Source organism: Chionomys nivalis, chromosome 1, assembly GCF_950005125.1.
Source record: "Chionomys nivalis chromosome 1, mChiNiv1.1, whole genome shotgun sequence".
NCBI lineage: Eukaryota > Metazoa > Chordata > Mammalia > Rodentia > Cricetidae > Chionomys > Chionomys nivalis.
The window spans coordinates 84,646,019-84,665,699 of record NC_080086.1 but is presented as its reverse complement, the minus strand read 5'-3'; the positions used below and the strand labels follow the sequence as shown (position 1 = coordinate 84,665,699).

The window sequence follows — 19,681 nt, the reverse complement described above, 5'->3', positions numbered from 1 at the left end:
TTCTCCCTGACTCCACCTCCTTTCTCCCAGCATTCGGTTTAGTTTTCCCCACCTAGCTCTATTCTACCCTATCATGCGCTCAAGACAGTTTCTTTATTAACCAATGGTATTCACAGCATACAGAGGGGAATCCCACATCAGTTTTCTACCTCATTTATCTTTTATCATAACTAAAGAATCATAACTATAACTATCTAGTCTTCAAATCCATCAAAGACCCCAAAAGGGTAAAATGTTACCTAATGATAGGAACCTCAGCTGCCTGGGCAGTCACCCAACATTCCTCTGTAATTTTGGAGTATCCAACTCTGGCCTGCTGGTCTAGAATATCTGATAGAGTTTCCTGTAAAGCAGGGAAATCTAAGTCCTTGTCCTGGCAAATTTCAGCAGTCACCTTTTTACTTTTTATATCCAGTTGGTCCAGTTTGGACAACAATTGAGGCAAGGGAAATTTCTTTGTCCCCATGGTTGGTTTTTGCTATAAAAAAAAATTCTATACTGAGTTTCTTCAATGCACATCATCTTCTCTGAAGTAGATTGGTGCTGTAAGACCACGTCTCACTGTCATGAAAATCCTTAGGTTGTTAAGCATATTAAATGCCATATTCTGTATGTCTTTGAAGTGTTTGAAGACCATCTAAGTATATCTGTGTATGACCTAACATGACTATAAGTTTGAGTATTATAGATGACTCTTAACCTATATTCTGTAATCATGTATTATATTTTTAAATGAGATGCATAGACCTAATACCCTAGAGAAGAGTAGAAAATACATACAATATAACTAAATTAATTTAAAAGTTGTATCAATAAACCAAAATCCATACCAATCTAAAATGTAAAAATAATAGTTGGTTTTTGGATTCAAGTAGATATAATAATCAATCCTTTTATCCTATTTCTATATCCCCCCTTTTCCTTTTAGAATGAGATCAAGATCCTTGAATCTAATCTCTTTTGTTCAGCTTTTTTCCTGACCATTACCAATAACAACTTGTAACCAAGCCCCTTAAATGAAAATAAATATTTGTAACCCATTTTTTGGGAGTGTGGGCATAGTTTTCTAGACTACTTCCTGTTGATTGTGGGTGTGGCTAATCTTGGGGGACTCTGAGGTAATTTAGGATTATGGTCAAGTCTTGACTGGAGTTTTCCGTGAGGCTGAATCATCTCATCCAGCATCCTTGAAGCAGTTCTGGATGCAAAACTCAGAGGAAACTGCAGCAGAGGCATTCTGAAACATTGGATCATCTGGGCCATCCATTTTCATTACAGATTTTTCAGGGGCACTTCCTCAATCAAACCTGATTTTTCTTAACCCAGAATGAATTCAGAGTTCTTAATTTTCTGTAGAAATAAAAGCAGACCCTCTTTCCCGAAGTAACATATCTTTTACTTAAATTTTGGAGTCAAAATATTTTAAAAATATATAAGTTGGTTTAATCTAGCAGCTTTTATAATCAAATATTTCTCAACAGTTATCATTTTCCCTTATTAGTTAAAAAATTTAAAGACAACACAACAATATACACAATTCAGACTCTGTGTATTTCTATATTTATGTTGTATATTATAATTTTTTATTACTCTATTCCTTTTTAAGGACTTTTTCTACCTTTTTCTTTTCTCTCCCAAGCCTAGATATAGATATATAGATATATTTTAATACGCTGTAAACTGTTTACAGGATTTTTCCCCCTCTGAATCTGTGTTTACTGCATATCTCTATATTTTTCTGACCACATGAGTCTTTAAAATGCTGAGCTAAGACCAAAGAAGAGACTTTGTCATCTGACTCCATCCCATTCTTTGGTTCCTTGAGAGGCTAGTCTTATGGCAGAGGTATGTTTACTGCTAGCTTGGGAGCCATGTTCACTGCTCTAACTCTAGGAAGTGTCTGGATCCACACTGCCACCAAGTAGTATGCCACCCACTGCTCATGAACCCCGTTCAAATGTTTGGTAGCAGGGCTCCTTAAAAGAGCCTCCCATTTTTTGCCACTAACACTGAGTTAAGGAAGCTGTCTCTTAAAGCCTTTGCTCGCCACTAGAGAAAAAGCAGACCCTCTTTCCCAAAGTAACATATCCTTTTACTTAAACTTTGGAGTCAAGATATTTTTAAAATATAAAGGTTGGTTTAATCTAGCAGCTTTCATAATTAAATATTTCTCAGCGGTGGTTACCAAGAAGTTTAGTTTGACTCTGTTTATGTGTGTTTAAAATCTTTTTTAAAGCTCTATCAGGTCTTATGTGGAAATTCCAAGCACACGTTGAAGTACCAAATGTACATGGATGTTTCCTGTGCCAACCACCTAGTCCCAAATAACTGACTCAGAGGCTTATAAATGCTCGGTCAATAGCTCAGGCTTATTACTAAACAGCTCTTACATATATTTTCTTAACCCATATTTTTTATTTACACTCTGTGACATAGTGGTACCTTTGTTAGCATGGCAAGTTCATCTCCTGCTCCCCTTGCATCTAGCTGGCCATTCTGACTCCACACTTCTTCCCATCATCCTTAGTTTGGTTGCCCTGCCTATGATTCCTGCCTGTCTACTTGTCAATCAGTGTTTTATCAAACCAATGCAAGTGACAAATCTTTACAGTGTACAAGAGGATTATTCTACAGCAAGTAGTTATTTAAAAGATTCCAAGGCAACTTGAATTATCAGGCATGTTGAAATACAGTGGTCCACAATCAGGATGGAGTGAGGGATGTGTTTCCTCTGATGCAGGTTGTCTTGCTGCTCCAGCAACAAACTGAAGTCCTGCATGTAGCTCCAGCAAAGCACATTCAAGTAGTTTGCATGACTCTTGCCTGTTTTATGCCTGATAAGCTCCTGTACCCCCTCTGTGCATGTAATTGGACTTTCTGGCTACTCACTTATTTTACAAATTATTGCATGGATCATAAGAAGAAATTAATCAGAAATGGACCAGGTGTCTCCTTACCACATTTTTATATGAAAATGAGATTGTATTCACTGTGCTTATTTTTAGTATCCTATATGTGGATTTTGCAATTCATTCTCCTGGCTTATATGTAATGTGTTTCCCATTAGCTACAATGCAGAAGCAATTATGGATATGCTGTGTAGAAACCTGCTTTAAATATTCTCCTTGCTCTCAAAGGCTTCCCTATGAGTTGTAATTTTTAGGTGCTTTGTTTACTAGACCAAGGGTATGTTTTGTCATATGTTGAATGACCACACTGACTATAAAAAATAAGATGTGAGTAAAAACCCAGAGAAGCTGTAAACATCTGTAAGAGCTTGCTCGGCAGGGCAGCTTCTAGAGGAAGGCTCAGCACACCCTGATCGTGTGCAGCCAGTGGTGTGTGTGTTCTCACAAATGGGCCATTAAGAGGAAATGTTAGATATATGACCAGCTGCTCTGCAGGCTATAGATCTGCCCTGTTAGCTGTAATAGAAACTAGAGGGACCACACTCACAAACCCTCCTATAAATTGCAGCTCCGATTCGATACAAATTTGATATTTTATGGAACCCAGTAGTAATCTTTTGTCCACACAGTCTCACTAAAGAAACCAGAGTCTGAGTCTGCCACATTGAGGGCACTGGTCAAGGCTGACCTGTAGTTAATGGTTGGGATTACTGCAGGTCATGGAGGAGCTGTGGTATGAAGTGCCATGGGAAATACACATACTTGCCTTGCACCAGATACCCCAAACATCGCTGCAGAAGGATTGGTCAAGGCTGCGGTCAAGGCTGGAAAGAGTCAACCCAGTTTCATGTGGCCTGCACATTGTAGGCTCCATATTTCAACATTCAGGGCCAGGTTTTGGAAAACAACTGCCTACCAGGCTGAGATTTCATGGCTATCAAGCCCAACACCAGATCATGGAATTATCTCTAAACAGCTAGTTTGACTTGATGTTTACAAGTCCATTATCTTGATATATAGTAAATAGTAAATATAATTAGTTCCCCTCAATAGAGAAAGACATGACCTTGGAAGAAAGAAGGTTGTTATGTTTCAAGTTTTAGAATAACATAAAAACAGTATTTTAAGTCTTTTAACTTTTATACAGAAATTTTAGACTTATAGAAACAGAGAGAATCAAGTAATGAATTCCCCCTTCCCATGTGTTGTCAGCCACATCAGACAAGTAGTTTTTCCTTATTTAATCTCCTAACCATATGAAATTTAAGCCTTTGAGTATATTCTAGCATAGGCATCATTTCTTTTCCTAGATAATGATAAAATTGAATTATAGGCACCTATCAACAAAGACAGTTTTATTGTAAGCCCACGCAGTTCCAAGGGTGCCTCAAAAGCAGTAGTGGCTCATTGTGACAGGCGAAGACAATCTGAGGAGTGTCACATCACAACATTTTGGCATTGTGATGATGTTCAGATGCTTAACTTCTCCGGGTATTGAATTTTTATTATCTTTTCTAAATGACCACTCTTCAACAGACTGCAACAACTGCCGTCTTTCAGTATATAAAGCTCCAAAAGTGTACTGTAGAACCTCTGTGCTTTGCCCTCCTCCAGGGACTTGAACCAATGTCTGGAGATTCGGTGGGGAACCGTATCCTGCTATCATCTAGTGGATACTGAGGACATCTCTTCTCCCAGGAATTACTTGGTCCTAAATTTCAATTGTTTGCAGTTTGACCTAAACTAATGTGGGTGGTTCAGGCTTCTCTGGGTGTTATCTTCAGAAGGGTTGGTAGATGGGTCTTGTTATGGTCCCGGATAGAAAGAGTTAATCTGGTTATATGTTGTCTGCCCACTATAGGCTTCATATTTCATACTGCACATTAATACAGTGTTTTTTCACATGAGATTAAAAGGTAAAATTTGCTCCATATCCTTTTAAAAATGTAATTCAGCACTTAAGTTAACAAAGTCTCACTTTCTTGTACACGATGGTTTGTCTACAAGGTTAACACCAGGGCTGCTGGAGAAAAAGGGGGGACTGAAAGTTTTCTGGGTATATAAAAATTTCGTGTTTAAGTAATCTGCATCAAGTCCATGCTCTGGGAATTTTAAATCTATATTTGTGCATATGTGGGTATGCTTGAGCATTTGTGTTTCAGCACAGTAGTGGGAGTGTGTTCTGGGGGTGAAATTCTGGTTGTCACACTTAATGGAAAGTGCTTTTACCCATTGAGCTATCTCACTGGCCTAGATAATTGCATGGCCAAAAAAAAAAAAAAAAAAAAAAACTTCTCGTTTGTTTGATATTTGATTTTATTTGTTTTATTTTATGTTGTAAACAGCCTTATGCAGGCCAGACTGGTCTCCAACTTTCCTTATAGCTGAGAATGACCTTGAACCTGATCCTCTGCTTCCACCTCCCACGTGCTGGAATTACAGCTGTGCACCACTGTAACCCAGGAAATTTTTAAGATAAATTTTTAAGTTTAGAAATAAGAACTGAGGCCTGAGAGATGACGCCATCTATAAAGCACTTGATTTGCAAGTGTAAGCGCCAGAGTTCTGGCTCCCTGAAGCCACATAAAAATACAGGCAGTTTCAGTAGCACTAGGGAGGAGGAAACCGCAAGATGACTCGCCTAAATCTGTGAGCTCCAGATCAACAGGGGACCCCTCCTGAGTAAATAAAGTGGAGAAGAAAGAAAGAAGACACCGGAATCAATCTCTGACCATCACACATACACATATGCACCCACACCCATGAAAAAATACATGCATGTTCATACATAATCACAGACAGGAAAAGTAATAAGACAGGATCATCTAGGAAAATTCATTTTCCTAACCTTTAAACATGGAAAGCCATTAATATAAAATATATAATGTGGAAAATGAAATTAATTTGAAATGGAAGATAACTTTCATTTCTTAACATGCCTTTGTGTGTGTGTGTCTGTGTGTGTGAGGTGGGGGACCTCAATAAGATTTTTTCTCAAAGGAGGAGTTCCCAACAAATTCTATCAAAAAACAACTGTTTGTCCACAGCTTTCCTAAATGATATTGAGAGCTGTTAGAAAATCTTTATGAGTTAAGTTGCTGTTTCTTTGTATAGAAGGGTGTCAATGACTCACAACTGGTGTTGTGTTGTCAATAGGCAAGGTGTCAGACACAGAGCTCCATACAGCTGCCTTCAGGATGAGCTCTGCCAGATGTTGTTTGATTAGAGTAGACTAATTAGATGGTTGATTAATTCTGCCACCGTGGATTTGTTTAGCTGATAAATAGATTGCCTCCAGTTAGCATTGGTTCCCAGGTCACAGTGACAAAGGTCAGGACATTTCTCAACTAGACTGGCGAATCAGTCAGAAATAGCATAAATCAGGAACCTAATCATGATGTCTAGTTAAATCTCGCATATGAGTCAGAATGTGTGATTTATTTTACATATTTCTCCATGAGGACATTGAAATCAGTTCCCATGATTGTGTGCTCATATTTAAGATCCCTGCATCAGACAACGGAACAAGTGTAGTGAGATTGTGAGACAACGCGGTGGATGAGTTTCTTATCTCAGAGTGGCAGGATGAAACATGACAGTATTTCTGTTGTTCTAACAAATGTCTGAGATAATCAGCTTAAAAGGAGAGAAAGTTAATTTTGGCTCTCAGTGTTAGAGCTTTAGTCGCTTGACCTTGCTGCTTTTGAGCCTGTCACATGGAGCACATAATGAAGGCAGCTGCTCACCTTATGGTGGCTAGGAAACAGAAAGAAAGGAAGAAGAAAGCAGAGCCCTACAATTCATTCAGAGAATACCCCCAGTCATCTAATTCCCTTCCACCTGCTACCTCTGCTCCTAAGTGGTGCCACCAATAGGACTCTTATGAGGACTAACCCAAATTATAGCAAGTGGTATGAGAACATGCTTTTATATTCTAGCCACATGGGTCTATAAGTTGTTTCATTTATATCCTTGGGAAGGCAGGAGATCATTCAGCCTCAAGTCTATTAACTTGACAGAAGTCAAAGCATCTTTATGGCTTCCTAAGCTTTTACTATTATATGGTTCCTTGTTGACAGTCTCTGTGTAACTGTCTTAACCACCATGGTCCTCAGTGAACCTAAGGGGAAGAGATTAGAGAGTAAAATTATAATTCCTTTGTGCTCTTGGCTGTATGCATGGATTCTTGTTTCACAGGAAGAGGAGGGCTATGTATATTAGGGAATGTTCCTGGAACAATGAGGACTACTCAGTTCTTAGAGGAAGGAGTGGGAGCAGGAACACATATCTCCTGACATCACACACTGTGCCCGTAGCATCCAGTCTGGGCTCTTGTATACCTGTGCTTGACTAGTGAGGATTGATGTGTTTGCAGTGAAGCAGGTTAGGAGTAATGAGAAGTTAGTAAGAAGTGGGTGGGTGCAGGTTCTTTTTCAGAAAGAATGCATGTGTCTCCCCATTGATTTACCTGGTTCTCTATAAGGACTTGTGTCTGCCTGTCATTTAGGAGACTTGCTGGATCAGGAAATCTCCAGCATGTTCTCTTCCTGCTGTTTCTGCTGTTGTATAGATTGGAATCTTTAGGTGAATAGAAAATGTGGGCACTTTTCTCCCTTTTGAGATGCATACTTAAAAGCCTATAACAGAAAAGCAAGAAAAGTCTCACTTAGAAATATTCTTAGTTTTAATAAAAAGAACTCTATACCAGGAAGAAAAATGTTTTGTAATCAAGATTAAAATACATCAAATACATCAATCAAAGGTACTTTCTAGCTTTTTAAATTTATCTTCCAACTTACAAAGCAATTTTGACTCTGAAATATTCAATCCAGAGATTATAATAGTTGCATCATTTAACTGAGGGATCCTTGGCTTTCTTAGGTGACAATACCCAAAATGCCATAGGAAAATGTTATGGTGCCTCTTAACTAAAATAACTAATTAAAAATTGAATCACAGTGCCCAAAGTATTAGTGGGATAGACACTGTCCTGCCTTTGTTGCTCACTTTCGACTAGATTACAATGTCCAGAAATGATTATTAGTGTTTCTCATGAGGTCTGAAGCAACTCAGCTCTTCCCTGCACATCTCGAGGACGGTGTCTTCCATCTCAACACTCGCCTTTCCGTGGAGATTCAGCAGCCGATCCACTCCATCCACTGACATTCTTGGTGCTCTCTTTTCTGTGCCTGCAGGAGAAGCCATACCAGTGCTCAGAGTGCAGCAAGGCTTTCAGCCAGAAGCGGGGCCTGGATGAGCATAAGAGGACACACACAGGAGAAAAGCCTTTTCAGTGTGACGTGAGTTGGGATTCTTTTCTCTCCGCTGGTATTCTGCAGTACCAGGAGGACTGTCTGTACCTGTGCATGTGTTTGCTTTGTGAGTTTATCGGTGCCTTCTGCTGTATTTAACTCTGGGCTGCACATTCAGTACAATCATATTTTATTCATTATGGTTTACTAGCAGCAAATAAACGGGGATTTTCATCAGGATATCTTCCAATGTTTCATTCCAAGGAGCTGTTGTTCTTCCAGGGTGTAAAAATGGGATAGTTGGAGGCAACTCAGGCATCTGCCCCAATCCTTGATGAGTTAGTGACAGTTGAACCAGTAGCGAGTATGATGAAAATATATTGTATGTGTCTGTAATTGTTCTTCAAAATCAGAATGTAAAAAATATATTTAGCTACTCAGATGTTAAATATAAGCTGAATTTTTAGAATATGTCTATAAATTTATTTCTGTTAAATAATGCTACTTAAGACATTTTCTATTTTGGATATTTGAATTGAACTGAAATAATTTGACATAACTGTTTCACATTAATTTTGAAAGGAGAGAGTGCTACTGTTCTTAGTAAATTTACTAAGAACATTGATGGAGAAATGATTATTTTCTACCAATGTTTATGTCATCTGATCAACCCAAGTGTTAGAGAAGGCTTGTTCTTGACAAATAAATATAAAAAAAGAGCATCAGTGGAAGTTGGTATGAGAAGAAACACTGAAGCAGTAATGTGTGAAGCAGCCCTGTACAAATTCACTGTAAATGCTGAATTTACTCAAGAGTGTCATCCCACTGGCATGTCGCAGCGGGGACCATATGGTGCAAGGAATACCTGTGAACGGGAACTGACAAACGCAAGACTTTTTCTCCATCCTGTGATAGCTCACTGGAGGCTAAAGCAGCAACGCACGCTGATACCTTCCTCTCCAGCACTCTTCAAGAAAACCCACCTGTAGCAAGAGAAATGCACGCAGATAGAGCATGATCCTGAACTGGAGCTAGCTCAGTAACTTCAGTTAGTTAATTCTTTTATAGAGACAGAGCCTATGTAAGTGTCTTGGTTGTACAACTACACAGATAACCGTTTCAGGCCTGAAACAATCTGCCAGTAGCATATAGACACTTCCTCTAAATTTCCATTCCTATCAGGAGCTGGAGCCTTCACCCTTTCTTATCACTTTGGATGTCAATGTGTTCCCCTGGGTACCTTTGACATGATATTTTGAAATCTTTTTTAAAAGTTATAAGATTTATTAACAGACTTTATGTGTCTGCATACCTGTGTAGGCACATGTGCCCCATGGTGTGGGTGTAGAGGTCAGAGGGCACCTGTGGAACTCCATTCCCTCCTTCCACCACGTAGGTCCTGTGTTGACATAGTGTTGTTCATTCCTGGCTGCCCAGACCCGAAATAATCACATAGAAATGATAGTAATTACAACACTGCTTGGCCAATCAGTCAGGCGTAATGCTAGCTAGCTCTTATATCTTAAATCAACCCATTTCCATTATTTTATATTTTATCACAAAGCTTGCGGTTTGTTAACCTCTTGCTTCTTGGGCAGCAACATGGCATCTGCCTCCTTTGATAGATACATGGGCATCTCTCTGACTCTGCCTTCTTTTCTCTATATGGTCTTGAAATTCCCGCCTTGCTCTATTCTGTGCCAATGTAGGCCCAAAGTAGCTTTTTTGTCAACCAATGGTAATAAAACATATTTACAGTATACAAAAGAGAATCCCACATCAGGTCCTGTGCTGGCTAATCTTGCTTGTCATCCTGATTGCATTTGGAATTAACTAAAATCAAAGCCCCTGAGGATACCTGTGAGGAATTTTCTTCCTTAGATTATTTGAGGTGGGAGGACATTGTACATTGTACACTTCAGGTGACAATGTACATAAAAGGACATGGAAGAAGGAAGCGCTTACGTTTTGCCTGCTTACCTCACTCTTCTTGTCCACCTGTCCTGCCACTGTACTGGAACCTACTTCTTCAGAATTCCAGCGTCGACTGAAAAGTAGCAGCTCTCTAGGACTTCGGGGGACTCTAGCCCTTAATTGGGACTGCTGAGATTTGGCATTTCCACAGGAGACAGACCACATAGACATACACAAACTCACAGACACACACATGTAGGTGTGTATAACACACATACACACACACCATGTACTGTTTCTTTTCTTTTCTTTTTCAGTTTTTTCAAGAAAGAATTTCACTATAGTTTTGGAGCCTGTCCTGGAACTAGCTCTTGTAGACCAGGATGGCCTTGAACTCACAGAGATCTGCCTGCCTCTGCCTCCTGAGTGCTGGCATTAAAGCCGTGTGTCACCACCGCCTGGCACACATACTGTTTCTTTAGAGAATCCTGACTAATAGAGTCCTGGGGGTGAAGCTTAGATCCTAAAGCTTGCAACAAGTACTGCTGCATCATCTTCCTGACTGTGAAGTGTTTGTTTAACATAAATTAGCCATTTTAAAATATGTAATTTGGTGGCATTTAGCACATTATCCTTGTTGTGTAATCATATTTATCCAGCAGCAAAGCACTTTTCTTTGTACCAAAATAGAAAATCAACCCCATTAATGTTTTCCCCAGCTCCTCTAGTCCCCAAAAATCATTAGTCTGCCTTTTTTTTTTAAATTTCCCTTTCCTAGGACAGTGTGGCATGCATTTGCAGAACATCCCTTTCCATGGCTGATGATACTCTGTTCTCTTGACCTATCACGTGTGCTTACCTGTCTGTCCATTGGTAGTCACCTGTTGTTTCTGCTTTTGCTGTTTTTACATATTGGCTGTGGCAGGCAGGCATAAATGAATTTGTTTGAGTACCTATTTTCATTTTGGGGTGTGTGTGTGGAATTTCTGGGCTGTGTAATAATTGAGTTTTTATTCTATTTTAATTGAAAATACTTTTTCATATAGCATATTCTGATCAAGATTTTCCCTCCCTTATCTCTACTAAGATCTTTCCTATCTTCCCATTCATCCATCCATCCAATTTCATGTCTTCTCTCCCCCTCTCCCTGTTCTCTACTTCTCCCTCTCACAAACAAATAAGCCAATAAAAAACAAAAATATAAAACACACATACACACAATCCACAAATTTGAAAACATAATATACAAGCAAAAGACAAGTAAAATAAAAATGCCCCCAAAAGTATTAGTAGATAAAACATGCCACAAATGTCACCAAACTCCTTTTGAGTTGGCCCTCTACTGCTGGGCATGAGGCTGTCCTTGAGTGTGGTTTGTACAACCTGTTAATCATAGGAGCTGAACCATGTTATATTCCTGTCAGGGTTGTATACAGATTCATGTTTTTTTTCCCCCCATCTTTGAGTACATTTTCCCCTGTTTTTTTTTTTTTTTTTTTTTTTTTTTTTTTTTTTTTTCTGTTTCAGCCATCCTGCTATGTGTGAAGTATCCCACTAGGTTTGGACTTTACCCTAAATTCTAATGAAGTTAAGTGTCTATGTGCTTGTTGTATATTTTTCTGTCTTGGGAAGGAGTATTTGCTCAAATGCTCATTTTAAAATTACCTGCTTAGGCTTTTTCTTGTTGAGTTGTAAAAATTCTATGTAAAGTCCTGGATAAAAACTTTGCATGACATGCAAATATTTTATTTCAAATAAATACTTCATTCTGGAAGTATTTTTTCTGCTTTTCTGATAATACTCTATGCACAGAGATTTTGATGTTAAGTTAATTTTATATTTTTCAGAATTTTGTCATATTTCATGTTATATATAAAATTTCTTGCCCAGACCAAGGTCCTTTTGTTTTTCCCTAAACATTTTATCCTTAAGCTCTTATATTTAAGTCTTAGATCTATTTTGAATTGATTTTTTTTATATGGAGTCTGCTAGGGATCCATTCTTTCACCATCTTTCAGCTTTATATACAGTGTTAAATGTGAGGTATTTTTTATTAATTGCCCAAACATCTTTACTTGCAAATGTTAATTACCATAAGTCCTTGGTCTGTTTAGAGGTCTCTGGCTTCTGCTACACTATCAATACTGGATTCTCCTTGGAGTTCCTCTCAGATATCCTGTTGTAGCTCGGTGTCATGAAGGTCCTGAAGCTTTGGTTCTGCAGGATTGGAGGCACTGCAGCAATTCATGGATGGGGTAGATATTGAGGTGGATCAACTCAGAGTCCTGCATCTGGGCCTGGGTGGTAGCTGAGTCATTCAGCAGGCCCTGCTCTCCTGCACCTCCACCACCAAGGTCAGCTCTCCTCCTCTTTGCACAGGTGGGGGCAGAGCCACTTTCCTGCTATGGCGGCTGGAAAGGTACCACTGGCTGACTTTCTGGTACTCATGCCTTTGAGGCCAGCTCTCCCTCACCCATGCCACCAGGGCCAGCTCTCCAGAACTGGCCCAGCAAAAGGCAGGGCCAGATCGTCTGCTCTCATGCTCTGTGAGCCTGCTCTCCAGCATCCACACTACCAGGGTAGTAAGTTCTACGATGCTGCCCAAGGAAGGCATGGGTCCCACTCTCTGGAATGTTGTAGCCAACTAGGGATGGGTCCAGCTCACCGGCTCTCATGCCTTTGGGGCCAGCTCTCCCACACTGCCCAGGCAAGGGGCAGGACTGCTATCCCATGCTCATGTCCTGGGGCCGGCTTACTGGCCTGATGGTAGGCAGCATCCTCTAGGGTGTCTTCTGCCCCCTTACACTGAGTGCTGGGTGTCTTCTGCCTTGTTGACCTTAAATGTAAGTTTCAATAAACACCCTTGGTTATACCGACAAATTTTTAAATAGATACTTGTTTTCAAACCAACAAACAATCCTGAATTTTAGCAAATGCCCTCTCAATGTCCATGTTTGTCTTTTTCTTTGTTCTACTAATGTGACAGGTTCTTCTGTTTTCTTATTTAAACTACCATTGAAATAAATCTTACTTGGCCATGGCTAACAACCCACTTAATAGATATTTATATTCTTTCATTTTGTGTATGTGTGTGTGTGAACTTTTGCACCTAGATCCATAAATGTTGATCTCTACTTTTCTTTCTTTTTAATATCATCATTTGGCTTGGGTGACAAAGCTATGTTAAGTACAGAAAATAAGTTTTAAAAATGTCCTTCTCACTGCGGGAAAGAGATATTTCTGTAACTCTGAATATTTGGTAGACTTCATCTGTGCAGTCCATTAGTCCTAGACTTTCTTTATTAATACTATTTATATTTGATTCAATATCTTGAGTTGTTGGTATTGATGTCAATGTTCAGTTGTTATTTTCATTTTTTTTCTTCAGTGAGTTCGGTAACCTGACAAACAGGAAAATAAAATACATTTACCTACTGGACTGACAGGCCTTTGTCTTGCTTGATCTCTTAGTAACCCCCTTTCTGTCACTACTCTTCTGGATGTGTTTCAAACCCATGGCTGCCTCTAGACTCTTTTGCCACTTTCATGTCTCTCATACCCTCCATGTGAGCAAATTTGTTTGGCTTTTACAGATTCACCACACCTTCCCAACTACTGTGTTAGTCTTTGGGAATGCAGAAGTAACTTCTTCACTGATCCATCTTTGCTACTAACACTCTGCTTAAAGTTGCCACCCAGAGTGGCAGAGGTTGAATCTGTCTGACTGTCTGTCTGTCTGTCTGTCTGTAATCCTCCAGTGATCATGCATCTCATTCAAAAAGAAATCCCCAGGATCTGCACCTGTGCTGTCCTCCCCAGGATCTGCACCTGTGCTCTCCTCCTTAGGGTCTGCACCTGTGCCCTGCTCCTCAGGATCTACACCTGCTCTCCTCCCCAGGATCTGCACCTGCTTTACTCCCCAAGATCTACACCTGTGCCCTACTCCCCAGGGTTTGCACCTGCTTTCTTCCCCAGGATCTGCACCTGTGCTCCCCTACCCAGGGTCTGCACCTGTGCCCTCCTCTTCAGGGTCTGCACCTGTGCCCTCCTCCCCAGGATCTGCACCTGTGCCCTCCTTGCCAGGATCTGCACCTGTGCCCTGCTCCCCAGGGTCTGCACCTGCTCTCCTCCCCAGGGTCTGCACCTAATCTCCTCCCCAGAATCCACACCTGCTCTCCTCCCCAGAATCTGTACCTGTGCTCTTTTCCCCAGGGTCTGTACCTGTACTGTCCTCCCCAGGGTCTGCACCTGTGCCCTCCTCCCCTACCTTCTGATGTACTCAACACCATCTCTCACTATGGTCACCAGTGTGCCTTCATAGCTGCTGTTTTCTCTGCTTGAACTCCTTTCTTTTCAGGTATCTTTTTGTTTTGTTCTATTTTCCTATTTGTTTGCTGGTTACTTATTTTTAAACTTACTGCTGTTTTACGACAAGATTACACTCTGTAGCCCATTTTGTTCCAGTATTGGCTACACGTGTAGGTCAGGATGGCCTCAAACTTGAAGCAACCATCTTGCCTCTGCCACCAAGTACTGGAATCTTGGACTCCAACATGCCTGGCCATTGGTGTATCCTTATGGCCTGCCCCAATGCTCCCATTAGGTCCTGCTCAGATTACTTCCTCTTGTATCTCTATACATTAATATGTATTTCTTGAATTATTTATTACGTTATTTATTCATTCACTTGTTTATGTGTTCATTTATTACTGAGGGTGTGCACATGTGAAGGCAAGAGGGAAACCTGTGGGACTGAGTTCTCTCTTTTTACCACCTGTATCCTAAGGATCAAACTCTGTTGGGTTTTCTGGCCTATCTACTGGACCATCTTGCTGGCCCTTATTTAGTTACTTTCTTATGCACTACAGGTTCTATGAAAGTGGGAGTTTTTCTTTATTACTCATTTCTTTGTTTCTAAACCTAGAACTAATCCTCAGATATAAAAAAAACATGCTATAAGTATTTTTAAGAATGAAAACTTGAAGGAATGAAGTACTATCCTAATCCACATCCCGATCATGTCTGGCTTACAAAGGAACATGGACTAGGCCTCCCTGACAGTAGCTTTTGTGCTTCTGCTTGCTGACCAAATAGCATCTGTCTTAGTATCTGTTAGAAAGCTTCAGTGAATTCCTGCCAGTTCCATGAAAGATTGCCATTCCCACTTAGGATTATTCAGGTCTCCAGACTTTATTCCCAACCTTCAACTCAAGCGTCCTTCTCAGTCTTCTCTCTAATAACTTCCAAACTGCTCTTTCTTCAAGTCAACAGTGTTTGCACACCCTCAGTTTCCTGCTTGTCTTCTTGTCCCCTGGCAGTACCTGTGCTGTCCCAAGAGATAATCCTTCTCCATCCCTGCCATGTGCTTTTATCCACACCTAGACTTTATGGCCCCATTGCTTAAAACTTGCCCCAGTCCCTTACAAACATTGAGTGTGCTCACATCTGTGCCTCTATTAGCACAGAGCTAATGTTCCTACAAGTATTTATCCTAGGTTACTGACTACCAGAGAAAGATAGTAAATCCTTTGTCATGTTATTATTATATCAACTGGTACATACATTCATTGTGTTATAAGTATTTTAACTGAAGTTTATATACAATTTCCATTCCCAGCTCTGGAAGAACTTCCTTCTCAATAACTTGTTTCACTATATTCTAAAACAAAATTAGTCTGCCTCTTTCTTAGAGTAATAGTGAAAAATAAAGTTTCCCCATTTTTGGTATTTGAATTGGTACTAAGTCAGGACAGGGTTGAGAAGCCCTGGTGGAAGTGAAGAAAAGGAAAACTTTATTCTGTGCAGGGTTCATTCTCTCTTGCCAGCCTCTCTTAACTTCAGTGTGACTATAGATGACCTGGCATCGAGTGGTTGATTCTGAGCAGCATTGTAGTCCTTTAATCCCTATACTTAAGATAATGAATGCCAATCTTCTCACATCCAGGTAATCCTTTTCACAAGAGTGACATCAGCAGCTCTCCATTGCCATCTAAAGCTCTACCCAGGCTCTCAATGAACAGTCTCTCCTGGGTTGTCCCTGTCTCCTCTCCTGTGGGGATCCTCTGGACTTCCTTAGTTCTCAGCCACTAAGAAAAGTTTCAGCATCTTGCTCAGCTTCCTTTACATTCTCCCCAATTATTATTGCTCTCATTTTCCCACAGAGAAAAATTCAAGACTTGTATCCAGAGCACTTGAAGTTTGTATTTCTTCGTTCCCAAGAGTGAGCCCAAATATCTGGAAACCTTATTTATATTTTCTAAGTCACTTTTGTTCCTTAAAATGGTGTGAGCCAGACAAATGGGAGAAACAGTTCATATATCTCAAGTTAAAGTGAGAATCTTCAGTTGATCCTGTGATTTGCCCTGGGGAAGTATGGGCTGAGTGCAGACTACCTGGCTCCAGTTCTAGAAATCACTTTCTATTGTTGGGAATCTGGTTAATCTCAATTTCCCTCTGTGAAAATAAGGTTACATACTATCTACTCAGCAGTGCAGCTATGGGTACTGAATAAGACAATGTGCAGAAATCACTTACAGGACATTCTGGCCAATAGTGAAAGCCATGCTTGGCATAAAATGGGCAGGTGAACAAGATGGCATCTGCTCTGTCATTATAGAGGGCATAACATTAAATAAATAAACATTGATGAATACCTAATTGCCATTTATGATAAAGACTGAGAAGGGAAGGTACAATGCCAAACAGCTGTGAAAAAAATAGTTAAGAAAGAATTATTTGCTTATGTATCCCCATATTTTTTCTGTGTGTGTTTATCTATTTGGCTTAAAAGATAAGGTGTCAGCTTCTAAGATAAGAGCATTTCAGGAGAACAAACAGCATGGTTGGAGGCTACAGGGGAAGGAGTCCTAGGGAGAGGGAGCCTGGTAAGAGAGGAAGAGTCGAGCCCTGGGTGGCATGTGAATGTCTCCACCATGGGAAGGAGCTGACTCACTGCAATTTCTGTGAGAAGATACTACAAGTGGTGTGAGCTCTTTACTTTTGCATGGGTTCAGAGAAGGGGCCAGAGAAATAGGACATGCAGATGAAGTCAAAGTTTCTCTTTTTAAATGATCATCAATTTGAAGCTACACTTTCAAAACAATTTGATACTTATTTCACATCAAGGTACTTTCCATAAAAACATGCTTTTATTTCTTTGAAAGTATTCATAGTTCCTGAGGTTTTTATATTGCTCATAAAAGCTGCCCATATATATTTATGTATAGATTTAGATAGATGTCTTTATCCCCTCTACCTTCCTTCTATCATCTACCATTATTTCACTTTTGTAAATTCAACTAATATTTATGGATTAATGACCTGTACCTTTAAGTTCCCTCTAATAATAAGGAGATTTGCCCAGAAAAGTCCCAGAAATCAGTCATTAAGCTGGAGTAAATGTTGGGAATGGCTGCTTTGAGGACACTTAGCAGAGAATCCCACCTGGCGGGCAAGTCTCACTGCCACTCCCCCTGTGGTAGCTCCCCACTTAGTCTCTTCTTTCCAATATTCCAATGATCCCGCTTGCTAGTGAAGACAAAAGAAGAACTTAGCCTAGCTTTTAGTGAGTGTCTACAATCTAACTCCAGTGGCATAATGCACTTTTAAGGAGAGAGAGAAAGAGGGAGAGAGAGAGAGAGAGAGAGAGAGAGAGAGAGAGAGAGAGAGAGAGAGACTGTATGTGTGTGTGAAATTGAGTAAGATCAAACTTGGAATTTGACTTCTATCTGTGACTTAAGTTTTTCTGCCTTGCTTACATGTTGCTGCTGTGGTATTTTTCATCACCAGGTTGTTTGATAGGGATGTTAAGCTGGGCTGCCCTGTAGTGGAGTTTATATGAAATAAACTGCTTATGTGCTTTAGTTAAGCAATATAGATGAAACAAGAAAGAAAGAAATGGAATACTGGATAATAAATTTGAGTTGTAATACTTACAGCATTGTTAACCAGTCACACCACAAGTGGATATAATGCTTAAAGCATTGTTACCCAATCACATCACAAGTGGTTATAACTCTTACAGCCTTGGTAGCCAGTTACATCTCAAGTGGGACTAAATTAAAAACATCACAGTAAAAAAAATCTTGTGTATTTATGCCCTGTGGAGAGATGTCATCCAGGCTGTAAATCACAGCACATGAGGAGTTGTTATGGATTGTAAATACACTCTGTTATGCTAAGGAAGGTGTGTCCCTAGGAAGTTGTTTCTCTGACATGGTCCAGAGCTGGGAGAGGAGAGGATGCTTGGGGGTGGTGCAAGCCATGCAATTAAATGCAAGTGATGCTTGAAAACTGAAATTAATGTCTTTGTCTGGGTGTGAAATTCCGTTTATTCTGAGAGCGTAGTTTGTCCTTAGGCCCACTAGCACATACTTAATAAAATGAATTTTCATATTGTATATATGACAGACTGATTTCTCATCATAAATATGAGGTATCTGGTTCTTTTCTAGGTTTGTGACTTGGCTTTTAGCCTGAAGAAAATGCTCATCCGACACAAGATGACTCACAATCCGAACCGCCCAATGGCAGAGTGCCATTTTTGTCATAAGAAGTTTACAAGAAATGACTACCTCAAAGTGCATATGGACAATGTTCATGGTGTAGCAGACAGCTGATGGTAGCTGTCGAGGAACCAAACCATGTAGAAGGGGCTTCTAATATGAATCCCAGATTCCTATCACCTGATCAGCTTAACAGAAATAACCCAAAGCAGTGCATTGATCTCTCAGTGTTCATTTGTCTATCTTTGGAATTTATAGATGGAGATGTAAACAAAAATCTTACTTTTACTAAAAAGAAATGCAAAGTAAAAAATCTTTGTAGCTTACAAAATGCTTTAAGTTATGTTTGTGTTCTAGCTGATTAAAAACTAAATATAAAGTTATGGCTCTCGACTTCTTTTATGGAATTTATTAACATATTCCCCCATTAGGCATTTCTGTTCTTATTTGTGTGTGGGAAGGTAATCACATGTAAATATCAGATATTGCAGTTGGTTCTTACCAATTCAGACAGAAATCAAGACATTCAAGTATTTCTTGGCAGATACCAATAAGACCATGTATTTTCAAAGTCTCAAGCAGGAAAAAAAAAGACAGTTTTCCTATTTAACAGCTCCATTTAACAATTATCATAATATAAATAGATAGATATAGATATGTTTGAGAATTAAAGTCTATTTAGATATTGCTTACTTTAGAGAATCTCAGAACACACTGTTTGAATGTATCATTCAGATGCTTGTTCATGCTTTGGAAATTCTTTATATGGTCAGCACAAAAATAACTGCTATATTGAATTTTTATGATCCTAATCATTCGGACTTTTACTTTCCATCCTTAGGAATTAGCAATAATAAGCATACCCAGCTAGAAATAGAAGTAGATGGACATTTCCCCATCGTCACCTGAGTTATGTCAAGGTGGCCCTGGCCTGTGCAAATTCTTAGTACAGGCACAGTGGTTTTCAGAGCCTTTGTCTTTCTGGTGTGATTTTACAAACTGTTTTGAAATATCCTCAATCCCATGGAATTAGAAATCTGGAATATTAAAATGTAAGTTTTCTCATTGTTATGGTTTAAATCCATATCTACAAAATATTTGA

General features: G+C 39.6%; 1 protein-coding gene across 1 annotated transcript in view; it reads left to right on the top strand.

Moving 5' to 3' along the window:
• Prdm5 (PR/SET domain 5) overlaps positions 1 to 18,915 on the top strand; it is a 154,703-nt gene extending 135,788 nt beyond the window's left edge. Inside the window, exons 14-15 of the mRNA XM_057770980.1 lie at positions 8,105 to 8,209; positions 18,529 to 18,915. Of these exons, the coding sequence (XP_057626963.1) occupies positions 8,105 to 8,209; positions 18,529 to 18,693 (270 nt within the window). The 3' untranslated portion in view covers positions 18,694 to 18,915. The remainder of the gene's footprint in view (positions 1 to 8,104; positions 8,210 to 18,528) is intronic.
• The last annotated feature ends 766 nt before the right edge of the window (positions 18,916 to 19,681 follow it).